Consider the following 26,250-nt stretch of genomic DNA (forward strand, 5'->3'; position numbering starts at 1 on the left):
AAAATTCATATGTACGAATTCATGTGTAGGACTCTAAACTTTCTTGCAGCACATAGCATTCCAAGCCATTTCCTTATATGCAAAACAGATTTTTTAAAAAGCAGGAAGACATTGGCAATATTCCTATTTTCTGCATATGCTAACAGTGTTTTATTCCTGTGTTGTGATTCAGATTTTAATCTGTCACTATAGCATGTTTCCAGTAGTTGTTTATGTGCTAAGACATTTGTGTTTGGCCTTTTTCTTGTTGTAGGAAAAATAAAACTTGAATTCTGTGTATTTTAAGTCTTAAAAGCAAAATGTTCTTCAAATAATAAGAGGATTTCTTTGCAGAACAAGTACCTGAGCAGCACTCAAAGCAGTGTAACTTTGTTGTTAAAATATGTCATCTACTTAGATTACAAATTAGGCTCCAAGCACTCAAAACACAAGGAAAAAGAACCTATAACTCCACTCCAGAAGAAGCCAGAAACAAGTCCCTAACAACCCAATGGTGGCCAAACAGTGCTGCTTCAGAGCCCAGATGTTTCAGCACAGAGCCTGAGGAACAGCTGCTGAGAGAGGGAGGAGGTGGACTGAGCTAGGTGTCCAAAGCACTCACTCCATGTCCAGTTCAACCAAACTAGCTCTGCTTGTATTCATTCCACAAACCAGGCTTCTGTGAACGATTTCAGGTGAAGAAAAGAGTGCCACTACAAAAATAATAATCATCTGCAACAATCTGATGACACTGCATAAGTCCTTTGATCATTCTGAGATGTCCAAGTCATGCTGTAAAGCTGTTCTGAATATTTATTACATATCTTTCGGTAATAAAAGTCAAGACTGCCGTGTGATTCACACTTTTTTTATTATTATTATTATTCTGGTGTAGAACATTATCAATGTCTAACCTTCATTCTAGAGGGTAATTCAGAGAGGGGATGTCAGGAACCAACTATTCCCAAGGCCAACCCTGTCATGCAGTAACCTTTGGGCTACACCACCCCTGGAGCTTTAAATATATCTACCAAAAGGCTTCTGTGAGTGCATTTCTCACCACCACAATCAGAAAACACTAGAGATAGCACCCCAACAAGATGACATCTGTAGTTTAAAAAAAAAACAAAACCAAAACAAGCTCCAGCATGAGATTATAAATCAGTCACATGAATGGTAGCCGGCTGTCAGTTGGCCAACCCCTGCTAGGTCTTAAGGGAAATCTGTCATTGGGGCCACCTCGCCCTGGCAAGATGGGGTTAGGTCCTGGAAGAGGGCCGACTGGGTCAAAACGTGGTCTGAGTGGAGGGAACTGTCCGGGTGTCTCCCCAGGCCCAGGGATGAGTGAATTGATTGGATCCCCAACATAAGGGAGGGTTAGTCTTTCATCATATTCACCACCAATAATTCCTGGAGGAAGGAGAGAACTGGGAGGAAAAGGCCTGGGGTGCAAGGGGTTGGGGTAGAATGGAATGGGGTGGGGTGACGACGGCAGGAACATCACATGCCGCCCTCTCTGAGCTTCTTTTCTTTGTTTGTGCCTCTTCTTGTACAGCTATAGAAAAACAAGGACAAGATATGGTAAGTGAGTTGGATATTTCCCCAAAGTTCGTTTGCTTTCATTGTATAGATCTATGTATCTTTCCTTTTCCCATACTATCAAGGCAGGCAAAAAAAAAAAAAAAAAAACAGTGCACAGAAGAGAACTTTTACCAGTTTCTATTTGCATGAGTAAGGTAGTAGATATGAACACAATGCCAAATGAACTCTATTCTTTAACCACACTGCAACTGAGCAATTGTGCCAATTTAGAGTAACAATACATCCAAAGGAGGGATAACTGAGTGACATGTATTCTCAAGACTGCAATCTAGAGCTCTCAAGCTGATATGCAATTTTAAGTCAGCCTTTTTTGAAAGTGGAAAATTTAAATATTTGTTGAAAATGTCATGCCACACAATATAAAAAGTTAAGGTACTGGCAGGGAAGGGGGTGGGGGGCCAGCACTTATGTTCAATTTCTCACCTAACTTATGTCCCTAATGGACCTCAATTTAAATAACAAAAAAGATGCTATTTTAGAGGATGGAACATATTCCTAAAGAACAGTACTATGTATTTTGTACATATTTGAGGACTTCCATTGAATTTTATTCTCTAGTCCTTCATCCCAAGTTTCTGTGTCCTATCAATGTCTTTTTACAGTGGTATCTGCAAATAAAACAATATAACTTATTCTCTTCATAATTTACTATTCTAGCTAGCTGAACAGCTCAAGATTACTCCAGCACAAAAACAACTCAATTTTTTTAACAACAGAAGAAGGAAGAATATATTAAGGTGAAAACAGTCATTGTGTTAAAGATTCTTTTTCCTGTGTAATTACAAGACACTAAGGACTGAGTCTAAGGTAGAAGTTGAAAACATTTTCATTTACTAAAAATTAGCAATAAATTTAATTTAAACATTGCATTATATCATAAAAAAAGTGGAAAATATGCCCTTAATGTATTAACTCACGAGTTATTTCTGTGCTATGAATATTAGCCTTGGTATTTAAAAATACCTACTTCTTTCCAATCTGTGTCTCGACCTCTGACAGTACCATCTACAAAGAAAAAACAAAAAACAGAGATTTAAAAACGTTTCATTCATCCAACATTAAACCCGTCTTACTTCAATTTTCTATCCTGAAATAGTCTACTTGATCTAATGGACTGTTTGTATTGCAGAGAACACAGAAATGAATGGGGAGAGTTTTCAGGACATAGGCAAAGGTATATGAAGCTTAGAATCTCTTTACAATAAGGCTATGTTATGATTATTTCTTACTCTTAAAAAAAAAAAAAGCCCACAACTTAAAACTTCTGGCAAGCTGAGTAATTAAGACCTCAGTAACAAAGAACCCTTTTCTTGTTAACATGTTATCATGGAAATCACCTCGAAAATCCCGCAGATATAAACACCTCCACAGAAGTTGGTCATTCGAAGCAATACAGAGGTCACGACAAACTGCAGACAAAGACAGGACAGAACGAACATCCAAAAGTCGGAAGATCCGCAGTTTCAGCTCCAATGGGAGGACTACCAACCCAAACACATCTGGTAGGTTCAGTGCTAAAAGGAAAAAGAGGATAGGTATCACTGAGTAAAGAACATCCAGTTTCCCCATATATTCAACCAAAGTTGCCAACTTTCTAAAGAGATGATAAATTAGATGGTATCCTCAATTATCCAAGCTTAAGTTATCTGTAACAAACTTTTGTCCCCAGGTTAACTCTATAACTACTACTAACTCCAAGCCCCTTATTCTCTTTATGTTTTAGTAGAGAAACAAATTACTTTTTAATACAGATCAAATAAATAACTATGACAAGTTCTAAATACTAGCCAATGGCCTCCTTTGTTTCAAGCGATATTCAGTACAGCAAAAAATTCTCTATCCAACTATAGAAAATGGATAATTAATTGGCTTGTGCAATTGGTTTCCAATGCTGCTACTTATTAGCTGTGTGCCTTTGGACAAGTTATTTAAACTCTAACTCAATTTTCTCATCTGTAAAATGGGTTAGTAATACTACCTACCTCACTGAGTTGAGAATTAAATGTGTAATTACATACAGAGTGCTAACAACAATGTTTGGCACATAATTAGCACTCGAGTGTTAGATTACTATTATTTGATATCTAGCTGAAAAAGAAGGGAGGTAGACAAATTCAAAAGCAAAACCAAGAAAGGAAAAGAATAATATATTCCGAAGTCAAATGAAAATTATTTTTTCATTATTAGCTCCTTTGAATATATGGGATACCATTCTCAACTAGCAAAGATAATCAAAGTCCAGTAAGGGGTTTTAAAATTCACATTATTCTTTTCCCTCACCACCAGCCAAAGAAGAAAACTATGATTATAATAGCCTTGGCACCATGCAACTTGAGACCTAAAATATCATTTTTCTACATACAAATAGCAGATAAAAGCCACATATCTATCTGTATAAACCTGAAATTATTTACCAGCCAAAAGAATGTGGTAGATTATGATTCTACCCTATCATTTTCTACCCTATAGTTATACTTCCCCATCCCACAGTCCAGGTTTGGCCATTTTCACTTGTTTTGTCCAGTGAAATGTGAGTGCAAGTGGCATATCATTTGTGAACAAAAGCTTTAAAAACCAACACATGGTTAGGCCACTGGTCCTCTCTTCCCTGTGCCACAAGAAGAGCAAGCCCTGGATGAGGACTACTCACCACTCCTCGGCCAAAGCCAAGCCCCACACAGCACGTATGCAAGTGAGACATAAATGTTCACTTAAGATTTTAAAATACTTTTTACGACAACACAAAGAGAAAGCTGATTAACACAAGGATTTTCAGTGAATTATAAACCTCACTGAATTAGCTTCACCATCTATAAAATGAGAGTAAAATCTACTTCAAAGTTGTTAGCATTAAATAAGAATGCATGTGAAATATCCAAAGTACCTAGCACAGAGTTCCAATAAATAGTTTAAAAAAAAAAAGTAGACCAAATTTACAGGCTATACGTTATTTATATATGTATTTATTGAACACTTACTATAGGCCTGACCGTGTGCTAGGCCATGAGAATACAAAAGTGAAAAAGACATATTCCCTGCTTTCAAGGTATTCATAACCTTCGGTGGAGAGAAATCATGTCAAAAATTATTATGATACACTGGATAAAGGGCTATAATAAAGATACATATAAAATGCAATGGAGATACAAAGAGGATGTGAAGAGCAATTAAGGAATTAACATTTGAGCTTAGTCTTAAAAGAGCAGAATTTCCACTAGGACGAGAAAAGAGGGAAGAAAAGAGGGAAGGTTTATGTCACCCTTAAACATATGTGAACTTACTATTCTTTCCAGCCATTCAACCTGTGATGATTTATCATTTCTCACCTTGTCGGGTAAAAGCCAGAAGAGGATACACCAGCTGGTCCTTGAAGAGGCGAGAGAGCTTCTGAAGATCTTTGTATATCTTGGCTACATTTTCCCCTAGAATATTTTTTAAATGAAAAATCAGAACACACAATCAAATGGAAAAACTTGAAATGGTGTTCTCTACTTCTGCCAAACCAAATCAAAGTGGTAAGTTAGTTTTCACAATTCCTACATAAACAGAAATGAACCAAAGTCTCTAGTCGAAGAGGAAGTAATACAATGTGTAACTCTGAAAGCTGAATCATCTTTAAACACATTTTTCCTTACTATAAAAGTAATTAGGAACTTACAAATAAAAGAATAACAGTACCTAGGTACTATAAGCCATAGTAAAAATTGATTAAAATGACTTGTCAAATGGAGCAGCATATTCCTACCCAACATAAAAATTACATATTGAAAATATTCAATATAATCTGAAAACTTGTAATCTAACAGTATTAACTTTCCTCCTCCTTTTTCATTTCCTTTTTCCTTATTTAACAGAAATCAGATCATCTGAGCCATATTCCTGTAAAAATTGTTCTTAAAAAACAGGTCTCAGGAGTCAAATCTATTCCAATCCTAAATTCTACCATTTATTAGCTCTGTGACCTTGAAGTAATTTAACCTCCTCTAGACCTGTTTCCTGATCTAGAAAATGGGCATAACAACCTCTACTGCTGTAGAATGTAGAGTATTTCTACTCCCCACAGCAAGGTCCTCCATAGTACAGAGATGAATATAAAGTGTTTTAGCCAAGGAATTTCAAGTTTTTCTGGTCTTAACGGTAAGACCATCTTTACAGATTTATCAGTCTAGTTCATGCGTTCTCAACAAAAACAATATTGCCCCCAACCAGGCAAAAATCCCAGCTATTACATTGGTCTGTGACCCTCCAAAGGGCCACAGTATACAAATAAGTGTACAGTATATCTATGAAATTAAAATTTCATGAGGGAGAATGATTTGGGGGGAAATATGTGTACAAACTCTCCTTAGGGGATTGATAATGAAAAAACGGTTGAGAAACACTGGCCTAGTATGACATTAAATGTTCAGAGACCATTATAAATATGTATCTGATGTCTCCTTTTCTTATCAGCTTTAGTTTATATACGTTAGTCTCTCAGGGCCTGATCTCCCCTGGGAACTAACAAGAATAAGTCTCAAGACCTTCAAAGCAAAGATCTAGATCTAGGTAGCCTCCCTTAAAAGACACTGCTGTAAGTCCCATCTCCCTGCTATTCCACACCATTCCCCATGTGGATTTTAAAACCCGCCTAAATTTACTAAGAGGATAAAATGAAAACTACATCTACTGTAAAGGCCCATGTCCAGCAAAAGACAAGTACTAAAAGATGTTAATTCCCCTTCCACCTCATCTCTTCTCCTTCAACTACTTACCTGCCTCTCACACTTTGGGTTTAACTGAAAAAGAAAACTCGTCTTCTTTGCATCTATTAATTTTTATAGAACATAAGCAAAACCATGCCTAGAATGCAAACTTTTGGTAAAGTTCCAATCTGTATCAAATAGCAACCAAATTTATATAAGTTTAAGCAAACTTTTTTTTTTTTTTTTTTGCAGTACGCGGGCTTCTCACTGCTGTGGCCTCTCCCATTGCAGAGCACAGGCTCTGGACGCGCAGGCTCAGCGGCCATGGCTCACGGGCCCAGCCGCTCCGCGGCATGTGGGATCTTCCCAGACCGGGGCATGAACCTGTGTCTCCTGCATCGGCAGGCAGACTCTCAACCACTGCGCCACCAGGGAAGCCCCTAAGCAAACATTTTGAGTGCAGTTTTTCCTTCAATAATCTTCGATAATGAAGTTGCATTGTATGGTTTCCACAAAACAGAGATCCTCTCCATACTGGTTAAATACAATGCTAGAAAAATCCACAAAGAGTAATTTAGAAATTATGAAGCATCAGGACTTCCCTGGTGGCGCAATGGTTAAGAATCCGCCTGCCAATGCAGGGGACCCGGGTTCGAGCCCTGGTCTGGGAAGATCCTACATGTCACAGAGCAACTAAGCCCATGTGCCACTACTACTGAGCCTGCGTGCCACAACTACTGAAGCCTGCGCGCCTAGGCCTGTGCTCTGCAACAAGAGAAGCCACTGCAATGAGAAGCCTGTGCACCACAATGAAGAGTAGCCCCCGCTCACCACAACTAGAGAAAGCCCCTGTGCAGCAACAAAGACCCAATGCAGCCAAAAATAAAATAAATAAATTTATTTTAAAAAAAAAAGGAAAGAAATTATGAAGCATCAATGGTGTGTGATGTATAAATATAATTCAGTATCCAAGACCCTAAGAGAAACAGGAAAGAAACCGAAACTCTGCAACATTGTCTTAAATTTGCTTTAATCTCATCCAGAAACTGTTAAGTCTTTTGAACATTACCTTTCTGTTTTTTTAAAGTGAACCTCTCAAAGCTTCACCCCAGAAGTTCAATCATGGTTATATTACCTGATTCCTCTTTGCAAATAAAAGATTCTGGCAGCAGCTGCAGTCTTTTCACACTTCTAATCTCATTGTTGATTTTTAGTGTAGCTGTAAATAAGCAACAGAAAGATGATGAAAAAGTTCTGCCATTTCATCAACTGCCTCCACTTTTTAGTGTGGACTTGCGTTCCCTAGGCCCCCATATATAGGAAACACACGTTATACAGACAAACTGCCCTACGCTTATTTCCTTCCCTCACAGCAAAGTCCAAAGTGCAAACCGGCATCACATTATGTAAAATCACTCTAAAACACTTTTTAAAACTACAGTAAGCGCCTTTATGTGAAACCCACTAAGTCTTACCAACAGCAGCTTATTAATAATTGAAAGATATGCAACAAGGTTAATAGGAGACAGTTAAACACAATACAATCATTATTTCTAATGAGGTCACTAAAAACTCTTTATTTTTTATTTAACCCTTGGCAGTGAGTCTTTTATTTATTAAAAGAATCCTGCTAGTTTTCACAGTGTCATCTCTCTAAACTCAGAGGATCAATATTCTTGACATCAACAGAGGGTTCATTTTTAATCCTACATGCAAAGGTGCACCTCATCTCGTTCCACGAAAGAGCCAGTGATGTGCTCATGCACGTGTGCACTGAGCAGGATGTCTCGGGTGAAGCAAAGATTTAAGGACATACTGCTCCTTTTCAAAGAACCAGGCCTGGAATGGTTCTGGAATGGCTGTCTGCCACTTACATCCACAAGTAGATGATTTGCCAAGAATTATTAAAGGAACAAAGCATCAGAAACTAAGACATTTAGTAGCTATTCTCTACGTTAAGTATCTTAAGACTAGTAAATAAAGATTAATATACACGTGTCATTAAAGTGATTTATAAGAAATTGAGGCAAAAATTACAACCTCATATTTACTATTTGATAGCTGCACCCTTGCAAGTGATGATGTGATGTAGCACTATGATCAGATACTGTTGGCCCTCTTTGTATAAGAATGCCCAGCCAAAAGTTACATTTGCTAACTGTGATGAACTGTTGAAGAGACACTGCTAGGTCCTAGTGCCATCAGTCACGTCCTACAAATGTGAAACACCACTAAAGCTGAAAAGGTGAGACTTTTAAATAACACTTTAAAGAATCTAGTGATTAAAAAGAAACAGAAGAAATTACATAAAGGGAACCTAAAACTATCTTTTAGTTCAAAGATCACAGTGTAGGTCAGTGGCTTTCAAATAGACTTTAGCAGAAAAAGCTTTTCCCAACAAAACCTTATAAGGGACCTCACTAAATGAAACAGGCACATGTGTTGCTGCTCAAGGTTCAAGTAGCGACAGTGGCTCTACCAAGCCACCTCCCTGCTCCCATCTCAGCAGAAACTAGCAGCTGCAGAGCATGTTGAAAACCAGAGCTAAGACATGTCAAGGCAACTGTCTCTGCTGTATAAAAGATGAGCTGTAATGAAAAATTAAAAATGCAGGCATTCCAATCTTATCATTCTCTCTTACTTAGCTAAAAGGGTGAAGCTCAAAAATCAAACCAGAACAAAAACAAAAGAGTTTAGTCACTCAAATGGATCTCCAGGATGTGTGATTACGAGACTACTCCATAGACCCCTGGTAGCTGGTATAGATCACTGGATGGCATCTGAGCTAAAATGAAATACAAAAATAGAATGTATTGCTAGCCAGTGAAATTTCTTAGTATGAAAGAGAAGAACTAGAAAAATAAACTCTATTCAGAGTGACTTACTTGAGGGTGGGTAGTAGGGGGATAAAACACACACATACTGAGGCCTCAGAACCCTTAGCGGTACTTCTATGCATTCAGAGATGCCAAACTAGATAAAAAATGATCCCAGCTCAACCTCACCTTTCACCATCTCTCAGTTCAAGACCTTGGTTAGTAAAACAAAAATTAAAAAGCCATCAACAGGCATAAAGAAAAAGTATTCTTTAAAGAGATCATATGTAATAGACTCATTTTACTCCTAGTATCACAACTCCCCCTGGAGCAAAAAATTTACACAGTTAAGACAGCAAAAGAGTATAGCTGCCTCTAGCGTGAAGGCTGCTAGCGTAAACATCAGCCCTGTATTCTGTAACCTTTCAGACCCATGTTATCAGTGGGCTCGGGATTAAACAAAGTTGAGAAAGACTCCTAACTGCATCATGATAGCCCATCACCAAAGTGGCTATGAAATTTCTGGAGAGAATCATGTAAAGATTCACAAACTAACAAGCATGACTATGCCATCCAGTTACCATTTATGACGATGAGGTTTCCCAAAGGCACACAGGTGAGAGCAGCAGAGCCACCCTCGCAGAGAGGATGCGTGTACTGCAGCTTATACACGCCCCCCGACCTCCAGTTCTCCGGCATGGACACAGCTTTGGCTTCAGTCCCCTGGGGAGTGAAATGAAAGGGAAACAAATAATGAAGAACCGTATTACTCTCAAAAAGATTAAAAACCCAAGAGGCCCCTAACTTGTCTACAAATAAGCATTCCATACAGTCCCTTTAATAAAACTTATCAAATCATTAATATTTCTATTAATATTTAAAACTTTGATAGAAAATGTTACAATATATTATCTGCCATCAAAACTTTTGTTCAAATAGATAAAATAACATCAGAGATAGAGACTGATTTCTCACTTCAAAGTCTCACTTCTCTGCCTAGCAAAGCCGTATCATTATGCAAGATCCCAGTTCAAATACCACTTCCTTTGTGAAGCCTTTTTCAAAACAAATCTTTTTTGTCATTCCCACTCTCTCACCCTCTAACATTCTGTTCCTATTGCTATTGTTATATACTTCTATTATGTTATTAATTGTATTATAATATGTTATAATTTCCTTTTTGTTTCTCTCCCCCACTTACAGACTCCTTGAGGATAAGGACTGTCCCAGTATCTTTATATTCTAATTCCTGGCATGACATGGTGCATGTGTTCAATGATCACTGAATTAGTCTATATACTTGTTACTCATAACATGGCCCACAGACCAGCAGCATTGCTATCGTGTAGAGTATGCTCACATAATATCTCAGGCTCCACCCTAGATCTATTAAATCAGAATCTGCATTTAATAAGATCCCTAGGTATTCTTAAGCACATTAAAATTTGAAAAACTTCTAAATGTTCTCCTCTGTGAATCTCTGGCATCCTATATATGTATGTGTTTCTCCTACAATTTAGCCAATACAGTATAACGGTCTGTATACTTGTCTCTCCCTCCTACTCTTGGACTGTAAGCAAGCTGAAAGCAGAGACAAGGCACTGCACCTGACACTGGCAGACATTTATCAGATGGATAAGGAATGAATGAATGAAGGTAAGCAACTACAGCATAAGAACAACATCCCTCTTCCTAACTGAATCTTACTAGGTTAGTGGCAATTCACAGAACCACTAACATAAAAAATAACCTGGTGAGCCATCTATCTAGTCATGCCCAATCCACACGCACTGACAACATTTTACCTACATACGATCACGTATAAACTTTTGGGTTTTTTTAAACCAAAGTTGCCATCAATTCTATAATACTAACTAAAAGCTGACAAGGAAATAAAGGAGAAAAAAAGAAGGAAAAGAGGGAAGGGAACATTTACTGACTGCCTACTGTATGCTCATCGCTGTGTTCGACACTTTACATTAATACCTAAACACACTTAATAAAGAAATCTAGAACACCACCCCTTTTCTAATGGGAAACTTTTGCTCTCTGTACTCTTACCTGAGGTATGTAACCCGACTCCAACATGAGAAGATGTATGGATACTATCAGGGCATCACTGGGGTTAGAACAGTCAGCTGACTGACACAGGGTCTCTAATGAATGTGGCACTTGCCCTTCCACCGATTCGCTGCAGAGCATTGGTTCTGAGGGAAAGAAACCTGTGCCCTCTTCCGCATCCACGACATCTGGAATTGACTCAGCTTCAAAATTGTGACTAGGCCCTGACTGAAAAGGATAACAAAAACAATGAATTCTTTAAATAGACTTTCATCTTTTCACAGTAAATTTTGTATTCAAAGTGAACTGAGATTAGCGCTCAGAGGTTCAGAAATGGTACACATTTTCAGCAAGCCCTCCTCAACAAATGACCCTGCAATCTGCTCGTCCATCCCGAATTCCTTATCTCCATTAATTCTGGCTGATATGCCAAACACCTGGAAATCATCCTAGACTTCCCCCTCGACCTCATTAAGCGCCACCCCCAATATGATTAGCTGTCAAAGGTCCACTGACTCTATCTCCTAAATATCTCCAAAATCTGCCCCTTCCTACTCCAGCGGTACTTCAGACTCATTTATCTCCTAACCTCCAGCAACAGCCTCCCCAAGTATGCCTTCACTCCTCTTTCTTGTCTTCCAATACATTCCGCCCACTGCTGCCAGAGTTCTTTGACAATTGAGAATCCAATTATGTCCCATGTCCCAGCTTAAACTTGCCAGTACTTCCCCTATGCAGACAGCAGCACTGCCCTAAATTGTGCCTTGGAATGTGACCCTAAGTGTTCTAAGGAAAAAAGAGGTCTACAATCAAATAAGTATGGAAATGCTACATGACATAGCCACCTAACCTCACCCTCCATATTCACAAAATACACTTTGGCATTATAAAGCTCTGAGAAGTCCAATAATAACAAAGTGTGCATAACATTTAACCAAGAAACACTATCCTCCTTCCTTAACACTCAGCATCCCCATAACACTTCCTTATAATCTCACAGGTTTTTCCTAGAGGCCATGCTGAGAAATGCAGGCTTACAAAATAAAGTCCAAACTCCTGAACTCCTTAGCATTCAGGGCCCTTCATCACCTGATCCCTGACTCTGTATCAACTTCATATTCCACAGTCCCTTCCTCCCCATTCTGGTATTCCCCACCTCTTCAGGTTATAGACTACCTCTCTGCCTTGCAAAGGCCTTGATTATTGCACTTTATCACACTGTATTGCAACTTTCTGATTACATGTCTATATCCGACCATGACCACAAGCTTAGAAAGGAACAGACTACATGTCACCCATTTTTGTAACACCCGTACAATACCTGGCACACAGTAGGTACTCAGTAAATGCTTGTTGAACAAATGCTGAAGGATAATATCTTAAAATTCTTACAATTTCATGTTTTTGATTTGTTTTCTAATTTACACCACACAAAAATTCTGTAAAATAGGTAAGACAGATGACATCCCCTTTTTATATGTACTGTAATTTTGATTCAGATTAAATAACATAATCAAGGTTACCAGCTAATAAAAATTTGAAATAAACAAAGATCTCGAGACTCACAGTTCAGGGCCTTTAGACACAATACACTGCTTCAGTAAGACTGAGTTACCTATATTAATTTTGCTCAGAAAGACTATTTCCTAAATATGTGCTCAACTCTTAATGCAAAGCACATGCTTCTTTTAAGTTCGTATTTCCATTAGGAAAGGAACAGAGGAAATTAAAAGTACATAATATGAGTGAAACAGTGGAAGAATGTAAGGGAACAAGAGGTTGTTTCTTTCAAAATCCCTGAGGACCTGAGCCCTGATGGCTTATGGAAAAGATACAAATTCATTTGTTAAAACCTAGAGGTTGATGACAATCCATATTACCTAAAAACGACGCTCCATCATATTTTTGAGAAAGGAGAAACTACTTATTAAAACCACTTAACACCTAACTAAATTATGAATTACAGGCACACCTGGAGATATTGCAGGTTGGGTTCCAGACCACTGCAATAAAGTGAATGTATCACAATAAAGCAGGTCACACAACTTTTTTGGTTTCTCAATGCATACAAAAGTTATGTTTACACTATACCGTAGTTATTAAGTATGCAATAGCATTATGTCTAAACAATGTACAGACCTTAATTTAAAAATACTTTTTTGCTAAAAAATGCTAACCATCATGTGAGCCCTCAGTGAGTCGTAACCTTTTTGCAATAGTAACGTCAAAGATCACTGATCACAGATCATAACAAATATAATAACAAAAAATTCTGAACTATTATGAGAATTACCAAAATGTGACACAGAGACAGAAGTGAGCAAATGCTATTGGAAAAATGGCACCAATAGACTTGCTCAACGCTGGGTTGCCACAAACCTTCAGTTTGTAAAAAATACAGTATCTGCAAAGCACATTAAAACTAAGTGCGATAAAATGAGGTATGCCTGTATATATGCTCTTTGCTTCTTATACCTAACTTTTGGCCATTTACTACTTACTGACAGTCGTATGGGAGAGAATATATGTGGGAAAAATATTTTAAAAGGTTACCCCAGACTGATAACGACATGGGAGGAAGATATCAGAATCCCCTGGTGAGCTTATCAAACTCTACTCTCACTCCACGAGAACCACTGACGTTCTCTGAGCCCTCCTGATATGATATAAGTACTTATCATATTCTTCATGCATGTGGAGATGAGAAAAAAATGTTTAGCACCACCTCTCTAAACAGATCATTTGTCATACGTCATTCACAAATGAGTGGAACAAGTATGGAACAGGACCCTAATATTAGGGTCTGATACTTTTTAGCTGATTGGTAAATTATAAAAATCATCTATGTCCCCACTAAGATTTTACAGTCACCCTATACAAGTCGTAGAATAAAAAACAGCACACTTTTAGAATTGAAATTACTAACATGAGGCAATACTAATGTCTCAAAATTTTCCAAAAGGAAACTAGTAAAGTAACCATCATATACACTATGAAAAGTAAAGGGAATGGATCCTTCTACCAGAATCTCTGAATGAGTCTATCATCAAAAAAGATTCAGAAATGTAATTTAAATATCTGACTGAATATTCTTACTCATTCTCTAGATTACTTCTATGAGACAGAATCTCAGAGATACATAATAATTTCTGAAAAGAAAATTCATAACAATACTTTGAGCTTTATAAAAGCTTTTTTAACTTAATCTCTCTGGATACTATTACTAAAAATCTAGACATAGATGATTTTTATAATTTACCAATCAGCTAAAAAGTATTTTTTAATATCTGTCTATACTTGATGACATATGGGCACAATGAATACTTATAAATATTTAAAGCCTGCAAAAAAAATGTTAAGTTGACATGATGAATGTACACACACAAAACAATTAACAAGATGGCATGTGTACTGGTATTAAAATATTAAGTAATAAAGTGATTATTTGTGCCATACAAGAAATCAAAAGGCAGAATAGTAAATAATGAGGTGTTTACAAGGCAATAAAGATGATCAATACAAAGGAATTGAAGAAAACTACTGGGCTGCCATTGGCAGGGCCTTGGAAGGTGGGTAGAGATGCGGACAGGAGAGAGAGGACAGGGAGGGGGTTCCACGCCGGGCGAGCAGCAACAGCAGAGAGCGAAGCAGTCGCTAGGCCGTGCGTGTGTGTGTGCGCGCGCGTGTGTGTGTGTGTGTGTGTGCGCGCACGTGCGCAGGTGCTTGCTGCGAGAGGGACCGTGAGGAGGAGGAGGAGGGGTCCAGTCTGACTGCAGATGGCAGTTGACAGGAGGGAGGAACAGAAACTAGCCCCCAAAGGTTGTTGTGCAACTGCTCAGAAAGCCTTAAAAACTAGGTACAGGAGGACAGACAACATTTTCCTCGTCTGCGACATGAGAGGGTTGTACTAGAGATATTTAGACTTTTTCAATTCAAAAATTATGAGCCCAGGTATACCTATGACACAGAGTTACCTAAGAGCAGGGGAACAACATAATCAAAAATGTGCAGGAGGGGGCTTCCCTGGTGGTGCAGTGGTTAAGAAACCTCCTGCCAATGCAGGGGACACGCGTTCGAGCCCTGGTCCGGGAAGATCCCACATGCTGCGGAGCAACTAAGCCTGTGCGCCGCAACTACTGAGCCTGCGCTCTAGAGCCTGCGAGCCACAACTACTGAAGCCCACGCGCCTAGAGCCCGTGCTCCGCAACAAGAGAAGCCACCGCAGTGAGAAGCACGTGCACCGCAACAAAGAGTAGGCCCCGCTCGCGGCAACTAGAGAAAGCCCACACGCAGCAACGGAGACCCAATGCAGCCAAAAATAAATCAATAAAATAAATTTATTTTTTAAAAAAATGTGCAAGAACAAGATGAACCCAGAAAGCAAACTGAAGAACACACACTGGAAGCCTGGAATGGAAAGGAAAAACAGGCAGGGCTTGTTAAGGGGCTGGATATAAGGAGTCAAAAATCATTCCACAGTTTTAAGCTCAGGAAAACAGTACTGCCACTGACAGAGGAGGAGCTGGTTTGGGAAGAAAACATCAGTGCACATATTTTCAAATTTACATCAGCATCTAGAGTCTGAGGTGACAATTTTTTTAATTTTAAAAACTTAAAATACACACACACAGGAATATTACTCGGCCATAAAAAAAAGAATTAAATTCTGCCATTTGCAATAACACAGATGGACCTAGAAGGTAGGATGCTTAGTGAAATAAGTCAGAGAGAGAAACACAAATAAATACTCTATGTTATCACTTATAGGTAGAATCTAAAAAATAAAACAAATCAATGCATGCAACAAAACAGAAACAGACTCACAGATATAGGCAACAAACTAGTGGTCATCAGTGGGGAAGGGGCAAGAAAGGGATATGGAATATGAACTACTGTGTATAAAATAAATAAGCCACAAGGATATATTGTAGAGCACAGGGAAGTATAGCCATTATTTTGTAATAACTTTAAGTGGAGTACAATCTATTAAAAAATTGAATCACTAAGTTGTACACCTGAAACTAATATAATATTGTAAACCAACTATACTTCAATAAAAATAAAGTATTTAAAATAAAAATAAATTTTCTATAAGATTATAATCTGCAGTCTACTGATGATAATTATCCTGATTGGTACAGAATTCAATTGAGCTATTCAGTATGATTTATCAACTACTCTATTTCTTGTCTTGATTTTAATACCCACCATACTGCCATCATTCCAGACATCAGATTGGGCTGCCTGTCCTTGGAATGAATCACGCAGTTGTTCATCCTGCATGCTCGACTGCCTGGAGCTGGCGGCCAAAGAGGGTTGGTCATTATTCTGGAGTGAGGAATGCTCTGAATCTGTGGATGAAGGTAAGTTAGGTGCTGCAATGGCATCTTCAAGAATCAAACATATCAAGTCCCCAGAAACAATCCCATATGAAGCCAAGGTCTCTTCATCTCCAGTGAGGGCATCCTCGTTGTTCAATGTAATTGCAAACCGGGTATCAGAACTGCCAAGAAAGACGGATAAGGATAGTAAGGCTACCTATTACCATTACCCACAATAATACATTTGAAACATACATAAGGTACATGGTATGACCCCAGCAGAACTAATGAAAACAAAACGAAGATAAGAGGAAAGCCAAAGCTTGGAAAAAGTATCAAAATTATTTATTCTTATTACCAAATGCTTAGGTTATAGATTCTAGCCTGGGGGATAGGATCAGTAATTCTCTATCATTAATCCATGTTTTCATCAATTCTAAGATACACACTTTTTTATAGTTTGTCATCTTTGAAACAGGATGCTTCTTACAATCGATGACATATCACAGCTTAATGGACAGCATTTTTTCACTTAGTGTGACATAAGAATGTGCATCTCAGGATTGACAGCAACTGAGATTCAATGAAATATAATATAATTTAAAATATAAATTATATTACATCATTCCTCTGCTGAGAATTCTCCAATGGCTTCTATTTGACCTTGGAATAGAATCCTTAACATGCCCTCCAAAGCCCAACATCTGACCCACTTCTCCTACCTCACCCAACCTCTTACTAGCTGTTCTCCATTCGACCCATTCCTAAAAACAGATCAACCTCACTGCAGCCTTTGGGCCTCTGCATCTGCTCTTCCAGTTCTTCAAATGACTTGAGTCTTTCTCATCATCCAGGTCTCAACCCAAATGTCACCTCTTCAGCGAAGCCTTCCACCTGCCTCCATCACTCTATTTCATTCATCTGTTTTATTTTTATTACAACATTGCTATTTGAAAATATCATATTTATTTGCTTATCCGCTCTCTTCCCCATCCCTACGACTAGGAAGTAAGTTTCATGAGATGGGTACCTTGTCTGTCTAGTTCAAAACTGTATCTCCAGCACTTGGTAAATGCAAGTATTTGTGGAATGGATGCAACCAATAAACATTAGATGGAGAGATCAAGATGAGGCTGAAATCAGGGCTAATTAACAATATCCTTCCAGGACAGTTAGCTTATGGTTCCAAAATACTAGACCCATGTCCTAAACAAATATTCATAACCACAAAAAGTCAGATGAGTGCATGTAGATGACTGAGTATAAATTCATCCCTCCTACTGATAAGTTCAACCTTCTTACTGAGCACCAGTTATAATGTCTTTTATGTGAAAGACAACACAAATCCAAAAACCCAGTGCTAAACAAGCTAAGAGCTCAAATTAGTCTGAAGCAAGGAACTCCCATCCTTTCTGCATCGCAGATTATCTGACCTTGAGAGAACCATCATCATTTCATTACATAGTGGTGAGGAATAATTAACAAACCACTGCAGAACATTTTATAAGACATGTACACTCAGCAATGTTAACTTCATTAACTTTTTGAGAGGTTAACAAAGGATGAAGTCCTTTGAAAATCATGTTGTTTATTTGTTCTTAAAATGCTACATTTTCAAAAGTGCTCCCCATAATTCATTTATGTTTTTTCTTGCACATATACATTTTTTCTTACCAATTAAAGTGTCTTTGGTAGAGAAATTACTGAAGCTTTAAGAACTACTCCTGCTTATTAGAAAATAAGTAGCGATGCCTCTGTTTTCAAATGTGTTGATAAATGTTGAAAATCTGCCAACTACCCAGAAAAACAACATCCCATTTTTAGCAGAAAAAAAGAAAAACACCTCAAATGAACTATGTTTTTATGGATCATTTGTCACAGCACAAGGTTGTTTTTTTTAATGGTATCTAGCACAATGTTTGTTCAAATATCGATTTGTAAAAAAGGTAAAGAAATGTCTGCTTACTAAAATGTCAGCCTCCCCTTTAGAAAAAGGGAAGAGCTATTTCTAGAGTAATATATGGTTTTCCAGGAGAGTCGTTATTGATCCTGTTTTCTGAAACTGTGAAAAAAAAAATTTTTTTCATCAGGAACTGCGACCCTAGAAACTCCAGGCCTTTGAGAATTATTTTATGACAATCCCAGATCCACTTGCTCAGCAAGGACACTTTAAAAGTAATAATATCATATGGACACGTTTTTAAACTGCCCATTTATTATAAAATGAACATACTTTCAGAAGAATGAATTTACTTTCACAAGCTGAAGCTTAACATTCCTTCCAGTTAACCAGCCTCGACTGTAAAAACAAACCTGAAAGCGAAACTAACTTGGGCTCTTGGGTAAACAAAGCATCATATTGCGTTTCACATCCTTTCCAGAGTGTCCCACCTAATTAAAAAATAATAAAATATATATACATATATATGAAAATAAAAAGAGAAGTTAATTTTGACAATTTGTGGTGGGGTAATGATGCCAGCATACAAAACACTTAGGTTTAACAACAAGAAAAAAACAACAGGATGTCAATTAATATAATGCCTAAAAGGAGTTATGTCAATGCCTCATTTTCCGTATTTATGTTTTTAATTTGGAGGAAAAAAGGCTGACTTTGAATGCAGTATTGTCTTAACCTGAAAAATGAAAGGATGAGACGTTCATAATACGGCCTCATTTTACCGAATTCCCTAAAAATAAAATGTAAGTTTATAAAAGTCTTATGAAAGGAACCATTTAATTAACAGAAAGGTTTTCTTTTGAAGAATTCATCTAAAAAGCCCCAAAGAACATCTTTTTTATTTTTTCTCAGCACACTCAAATTCCAATTCGGTAGCTCAGTATTTGAAGAGGACCACCCTTAACGTTTGTCCCGCTACTCCCAGATTACTGACCCCAGGATACCCTTTTGGAAACAAAGCAGCCTCGTCTGCAGCCCCATAAATAACAGAATTTGATCCATTACTTCTCAATGTCACTGCCCCCAAACTGCAAGCTCTCCAGGGTCATCATAAGGCCAACGTTTTCCATAGTTTTCATCCAAAAAGAAAAAAAAAAGCAACATCTTGCCCAGGAAAATATTATTATTTGAAACAGACCGACACACTGCACTTTGTAAAACTGCAGCTGGGAAGTCAAAGTGCCCACAGCGGCGCCTGGCACGTAAACACTTAACGGAGTCTTAAGGTGACTGCAGCCTGAAAGCAGCGGTACCAGGTTACAGGTGGCCTCGGATGGAGGGCAGGTTTCTAACTCCTTCTAGTACTTTCCAAACTTTTTCACTGAAATACTCCGACAGCTGGAGATGGTGAACTTAAACCCCTGAGAGCCTCGAAAGGTTTAACCCAAGCCAAATCCATAATTTCCAACCTTACATTTCAAAGGACGTGAGAATTTTGCATCCTAGCCTATCCCTAGATTCGTTTACTGCAAACACGGAAGCGAAGCCTCACCCTGGAGGGGATCGGAGCCCCCGAGACGCCGGGCCATGACCTCTGGGAGCCGGGACCCCGCACGCTGCAGCCCCAGCGCCCGCTAGCCGCCCGGCCTGCGCGTCACAGTGCAGGACCGCTGGCCCCGCGACGCCCAGCTCGCCGCCCGGCCTCACGTGACAGCTCGGGGCGTGCCCGCGCCACCCGGCGCTCCTCCCCGACCCGCCGCGCGCGCCCCCGCCTCTCGCGTACCTGTACCCCCAGGTGGGCAGCAGGGCCTGCCTCAGGTGCGCGCGCAGCTGCCCCAGCGTTGGCTCCGCTTGGGGCATCTCCAGCGGCCAGGTCCGCTTCTGAAGCCGGACCCGCAGCTTCATGGCGGCCGCAGGAGGGCCCAGGGGCCGGGACCCCGAGGCGGCGACGGTGACGACGGCGCGGCTGGTCAGCTCCCGCCTCAAGCGGCGGCGGCCCCGGAGCGGTGACTGCCGGAGCTATGCGGATGCTGAGGTGTAACGGCGTGAAGGCCCCGCCAGGCCGGTCTCTGGAACATGAGTGCCCCACCCCCTCTCTTGAGGGCGCCCCCTGGAGCCCACCCCGCGAGCAGGCTGCTGGTGGCCTGCGTGGACCTAGGCCGCTCGGGAACTCGCGATCGATGACTCGGCGCGCGACAGCGGCCCCTGGGCGCCCTAGGAGCACACTGCGCAAGCGCCCAGACTGCCGCAAGGAGCGGGTGTCGGGGCTCTTCTGTTTTGTCGCTGTGTCACCTCTCTCCAGTTGTGCCTGGAGAACGTTAACGCTGAAAGGGATGCTACAGGCAAAACTACTCGCCACTCCGCAAGGCCCAGGTGTACCTGCTTCTTACCCCATTTCCGCCGTGGTGCCCGGCTCCAGCACCATACGCTCTGAGAAACCTTAGGTTGAGCCCAGGCTCTGGTAGTTTCTCCCCTTACAACAAAATTAAAACAGCTTGTAGTCAGTGATCTGTGTCGAAGAGTATATTAGTAATCTGTCGCTGCATAACAATCACCCCAAAGCTTAACAGCTTAAGACAACAAACATTTATTGTCCCACAGATTCTCTACAGTGCAGGAGTTTGGGCTTGGCTTGGCTGTTTGGTTGTGTCGTGGTCTCTGATGAGATTACAGTCAAGGTGTAGGTCAGGGCTGGAGTATCTCAATCACATGACTGTTGGCGGAGGCCTCGGCTTTTCACTGCATGGACCTCCCTATCGGGCCACTTGGGTGTCCCAGTGACATCCTCACTTCCCACAAAGCCGGTGATCCCAGAGAGACCAAGGCAGAAGCCACAATGTCTTTAATGATCTCACCTCAGTAGTTAGTTACACACCATCACTTCACTCACATTCTGTTGATCACAATCCAAGCCTTCAGTGTGGGAGAATCAACACAAAGGGCTGAGTACCAAGAGACAGGGATCATTGGGGGCCATCTGGGAGTCTGGCTACCACAGAGGGCTTGGCAATAATGATGAGGATGATGACTTAGGTGAGGAAGAAAGTATCATCAAGTTTCATCCTTGTATGATAACCATTTTCCAAATCATAAGAGTTGAATAAAGTTTCTCCCGATAGGTGGCAGTGCTTTTCCACACTGACCTTCATTCATTAAATAAGAATGTATTGATCACCTGCTTTGTGCCAGATATTGTCCTAGGTGCTGAGAAGACATGTGCCTACCCGTGCAGAGCTTACAGGTAAGTGAATCACCTCTTGTGTCAGAGCATAAAATGTATCTTGTTTATGATAGAGATGAGAACAGCCCTGGGGACTGGGGTACATAGAGAAGTGTTGCTGTGCCAGGAGGGTTCTTGAGTGGCAAAGCAATACGGAATTGAGGAAGGGTGACAGGACCAGGGTGGCTCAACATGGACAGAGTGGGTATGTCCCAGATAAAGAAGAGCCTCGAGCTAAGCAAAGGATTTGGGACACATTCTAGAATGTATGGGAAGCCACTGAAGAGTTTTAAGCAGGGGAGGCTTTATCTATCGGGGTTCTTAGTTCTGAGCAATAGAGGCTGACTCTGACTATGCAGAAGAAGAACACATTAAAAGGAAACCGGATAGCTCGGGGATTCTGGGGAAGTGACTCCAAGTTAAGCTTCCAGGAATGACGCTCAGAACCACGCTGAAGAACTGGCCTGATGAGGAAACTCTCATGACTGGGATTGCTGCTGCCGCCCTACCCCACCCTGGAGGAAGCTGCTGTCACCGCTGCCAGGAACCGCTGAGGAATGGCGGCCACCTTCAAATGCCACATGTTTTTACACCAACAAAATGCCAAGCGTCCAAAAGAGCCTGTTTCCTTACCTTGCTCACTTCTAAATCAAAGGCTCATGGGCTGCATCTGATTGAGGGAAGAAACTGAGACCTGGCTGCAAAGGAGGCTGGAATTTCGGGTCTGAACTCTTTCCTTGAAGAAGTGAGACTTATAATAGTCGGATTTCCCCAAATGTAGGAAGGCTGCACACAGGATGATAGGAGCCGTGAGTCTGACAGGTGTGTACCACAAGGGGCATGGGTCCGATCTGAAGTGTGAGTCTGTCATGGTAGAATACAGGAGATGTATTAGGTCAGGATTTCTCAACCTCAGCACTGTTGACGTTTGGGCCTCACAAGCCTTTGCTGTGGAGAACTGTTCCGTGCCTTGTAGGATATTTAGCGCCATCCCCGATGTCTATCAGCAAAACGCCAGTATAACCACACCTTTGGTTGTGAGAACCAAAGATGTCTCCAGACTTTGCCAAATATCCCCTATCCCCTAGGAGGAGAATTGCCTTGAAAACCATTAGACCAGAGACCAGCCCAGTTAGGAGGCTCTCTTGGTAACTGAGAGAAGAAGGAACTGGTGGCATGACAGTGGGAATGGAGACAATGGGATGGGCAGGGAAGATGGTTCAGAGACAGAAATCACAGAACCTGGAAAATGGCTATATTTGGAGGCTGTGTCAGGATATAGCTTTAGCTACTCGAACAGAGATCTGACATAACAGTGACCTAAGCAAGATATAAGTTTATTTCTCTCAGAAATAATATTCTTGGAGGAAGTAGTGCAAGGCTAATATGGTGTCCATCTTTAGAGACCATCTACCACGGTCTACCTCTTAGTACTACATAAACCTGTAAAAATGAAATAGTAAAAACTAATATTATCAGGCGAGTATTCTGTAAAGATTCAGTGAGATAATACCTTTTGGTTTTTGTTCCAAACTACTAAGCCTGTGGTAATTTGTTAGGACAACAATAGAAAACTAATCCACCTGGGATCTTCATCTCAATCCTTTGTCCAATAGAGTGTAACCACTAGGATGGAGGAAGCAATCCAACCGCAGGAGTGAAGGAGGGTCCTGGAAGAGAACCAGAGCATCTCCAAGGCACAGCCAAGATTCAAGGTACTCTGGAGGACAGTCCTTCAACACCTCAAAGGTGGCCTTTCCTGGTGGCGCAGTGGTTGAGAGTCCGCCTGCTGATGCAGGGGACATGGGTTCATGCCCCGGTCCGGGAAGATCCCACATGCCGCGGAGTGACTGGGCCCGTGAGCCATGGCCGCTGAGCCTGCGTGTCCGGAGCCTGTGCTCCACAACGGGAGAGCCCTCAACAGTGAGAGGCCAGCGTACCGCAAAAAAAAAACCAAAAACCTCAAAGGTCCGTGAGAATGTTATATACCCCTTCTCTCAACTGTCTCCCTCCATGAGAATGTGTTTTTCTCTTTTGCAGGATGTCACCTTAATGTCTGCAAGCAACAGGCACTGCGACTTTCAGAGAGTTCAGAAATTTATTTTTTTTTTTCTTTTTTGCGCCACCAGGGAAGCCCTCTTTTTTTTTAAATCAACCATTTCATAGAATAGTACACAGGGGTGACGTCACTCTTCCTTGGGAATCCATTCATTGGTTCTCCGCAGGCTTTTTTTTAATTGAAGTATAATTGATTTCGTGTGCCATGTCTGCTGTACAGCAGAGCGACTGAGTTATACACATATATACATGCTTTTTTATATTCTAGGGTTTTTTAATAAGTGTTTTATTTTAGAACAGTTTTAGACTTACAGAATTATTGTGAAGACTTATATACCACATACCCAATTTTCCCTATTATTAACATCTTAGATTAGTATAACACATTTGTCACTATCAATGGATTAATATAGATATCTTTATTAACTGAAATTCATACTTTATTGAGATTTTCTCGGGTTTTCCCTAACGTCCTCTTTCTGTTCCAGGATCCCATCCAGGATGTCACATTACATTTAGTAGTCATGTCTCCTAGGCTCCTCTTGGTTGTGACAGTTTCTTAGACTTTCCTTGTTTTTTATGACCTTGACAGTTTCGAGGAGTACTTGTCAGGTATTTTATATAGTGTCCCTCAATTGCGATGTGTCTGATATTTTCTCATGAAAATATCACGACTGAGGTAATGTGCTTCTGAGAAGAAGACCAGTGAGCAAAGCACCGTTGTCATCACATCATAGCAATAGTGCATGCTGTCAGGATGACTCCTCACATTTGATGTTAACCCAGATCACTTGGCATCTCCACTGTAAAGTTACTCCTTTTTTGTCCTTTTTATATTGTACGCTTTGGATGAAAATCACTACGTGCAGCCCACACTTAAAGAGTGGGAGTTATACCCTACCTCTTCAGGGGCTGAGTATATAAGCCATTTTAATTTCTACACAGATTTGTCTATTCTCTATTTAATACAGTCATTTATTTATATCAATTTAGACATATTTATTTTCTACTTTGGCTTATAGTCCAACACTACTGCATTTATTTTGTTGCCAGATTGTTCTAGCTTTGGCCATGGGGAGATCTTGCAGTTGGCTATTTAACATCATTGAGGATTTTTTTTTCATTTGTTTTGTTCCGTTTTTGAGCATTTTCTTCCTGGCACTATAAGATGCTCCAGGATCATTTTGTGTATATACTGTGCCAAACCCAGAATCAGCCATTTTCCCAAGGAACCCTAGTTCCTTTTTATTGGAAAATGGTATTAGAAGCCAAGATCTGGGGCCAGGTGTGTCCTGTTGCTATTGGGGTGGCGTTGCTTCTAGCCCTTCTCAGCTGACAGAGCAAGGAGATACATACAGGTGTATACTGTTTCTATACGTAACTGTCTAGGTCTGTATTAAGCTAAGCATGAGTTCATTCTGATGTCTTCAACTCTAATCCATTACCACATGGATCAGTTCTGGCCTCCTCCCTTGCTCATCTGTAACCTCTGGCCTCCACCATCTACCATCCATTTACTTAATTGTTCAATTCCAGTGGACAGGTATAGTGGTTTCAGAATTGTGAACCCATACCCCTGTGGGAAACGACGTTATTAACTAGGGTACAGTGCTAAAACAACAGTTCCTGTTGCCTTTAGTCCTACAGACTCCATTCACTCCTTAAGTCACGTAGGTCCGTACCTTATTCCCCCACCCCCTTCAGCTAAGTTGTTTTGCACATTTGTACTACATTTAGATTCTTTTGTCACATTCTGCATACCATCCTGGATCCCTCAATCTCCTAAGTGATTTTTTTAACACATACATTTTTTACATATATTAAGGTTTACTCTTTGATCTGTAAAGTTCTATGGGTTTCAACAAACGCTTAATATCTTGTTTCACCATTATGATACCAGACAGAATACTTTCAGCAACCTAAAAAACTGTTTGTGCTTCAACCTCCTCTACCACCACCAACCCCTGGAAATCACTGACCTCTTTACCATCTCTTGAGTTTTGCTTTTTCCAGAATATCATATAATGGGAATCAATTATGTATGTAGCATTTTATGGCTTCATGACATGCTTCTTTCACTTAGCAATATGCATGTAAAATTAATCCATGTCTTTTTGTGGCTTCATAGCTCATCTCTTTTTTTGTTGTTTTGTTTTTTTGTTTCTTTTGCGGTACGCGGGCCTCTCACCACTGTGGCCTCTCCCATTGCGGAGCACAGGCTCCAGACGTGCAGGCCCAGCGGCCATGGCTCACGGGCCCAGCTGCTCCGCGGCATGTGGGGTCTTCCCGGACCGGGGCACGAACCCGTGTCCCCTGCATCGGCAGGCGGACTCCCAACCACTGTGCCACCAGGGAAGCCCCATAGCTCATTTCTTTTTAATGCCGGATAGCATTCCACTGTATGGATGTACCACAGTTTATTCATTCACCTATTGAAGGTTGCTTCCATTTGGGGGCAATTATGTATAAAGCTGCTAGAAACATTTGTGTTTGTGCAGGTTTTTATGTCGACCTAAGTTTTCATATCAGTAGGATAAACACCTAGGAATACTACTGCTATGTCATATGGTAAGACTAGATTTAGTTTTGTAAGAAAGTACCAGACTTT

General features: G+C 40.4%; 1 protein-coding gene across 3 annotated transcripts; it reads right to left on the reverse strand.

Moving 5' to 3' along the window:
* Nucleotides 1-851: 851 nt before the first annotated feature.
* FBXO7 (F-box protein 7) lies at nucleotides 852-20,368 on the reverse strand. 3 transcript variants are annotated; one of them, XM_065887512.1, is made up of 9 exons: nucleotides 20,148-20,368; nucleotides 16,352-16,646; nucleotides 11,144-11,371; nucleotides 9,664-9,805; nucleotides 7,402-7,485; nucleotides 4,908-5,003; nucleotides 2,919-3,095; nucleotides 2,549-2,586; nucleotides 852-1,534 (listed from the first exon to the last, which is right to left on the reverse strand). In XM_065887512.1, exons 1-9 carry the CDS (start codon nucleotides 20,267-20,269, stop codon nucleotides 1,145-1,147), a joined length of 1,572 nt encoding a protein of 523 aa, XP_065743584.1. In that variant the 5' UTR covers nucleotides 20,270-20,368; the 3' UTR covers nucleotides 852-1,144. The 3 variants fall into 3 exon arrangements, with proteins under 3 accessions (XP_065743584.1, XP_065743583.1, XP_065743585.1); XM_065887511.1 differs by having other exon boundaries at nucleotides 1,145-1,534; nucleotides 11,144-11,367; nucleotides 16,348-16,646; nucleotides 20,148-20,269; XM_065887513.1 differs by lacking the exon at nucleotides 20,148-20,368 and adding an exon at nucleotides 19,917-19,953 and having other exon boundaries at nucleotides 1,145-1,534; nucleotides 11,144-11,367; nucleotides 16,348-16,494.
* Nucleotides 20,369-26,250: the final 5,882 nt, after the last annotated feature.

This window comes from Phocoena phocoena, chromosome 11 (genome assembly GCF_963924675.1).
Source record: "Phocoena phocoena chromosome 11, mPhoPho1.1, whole genome shotgun sequence".
NCBI lineage: Eukaryota > Metazoa > Chordata > Mammalia > Artiodactyla > Phocoenidae > Phocoena > Phocoena phocoena.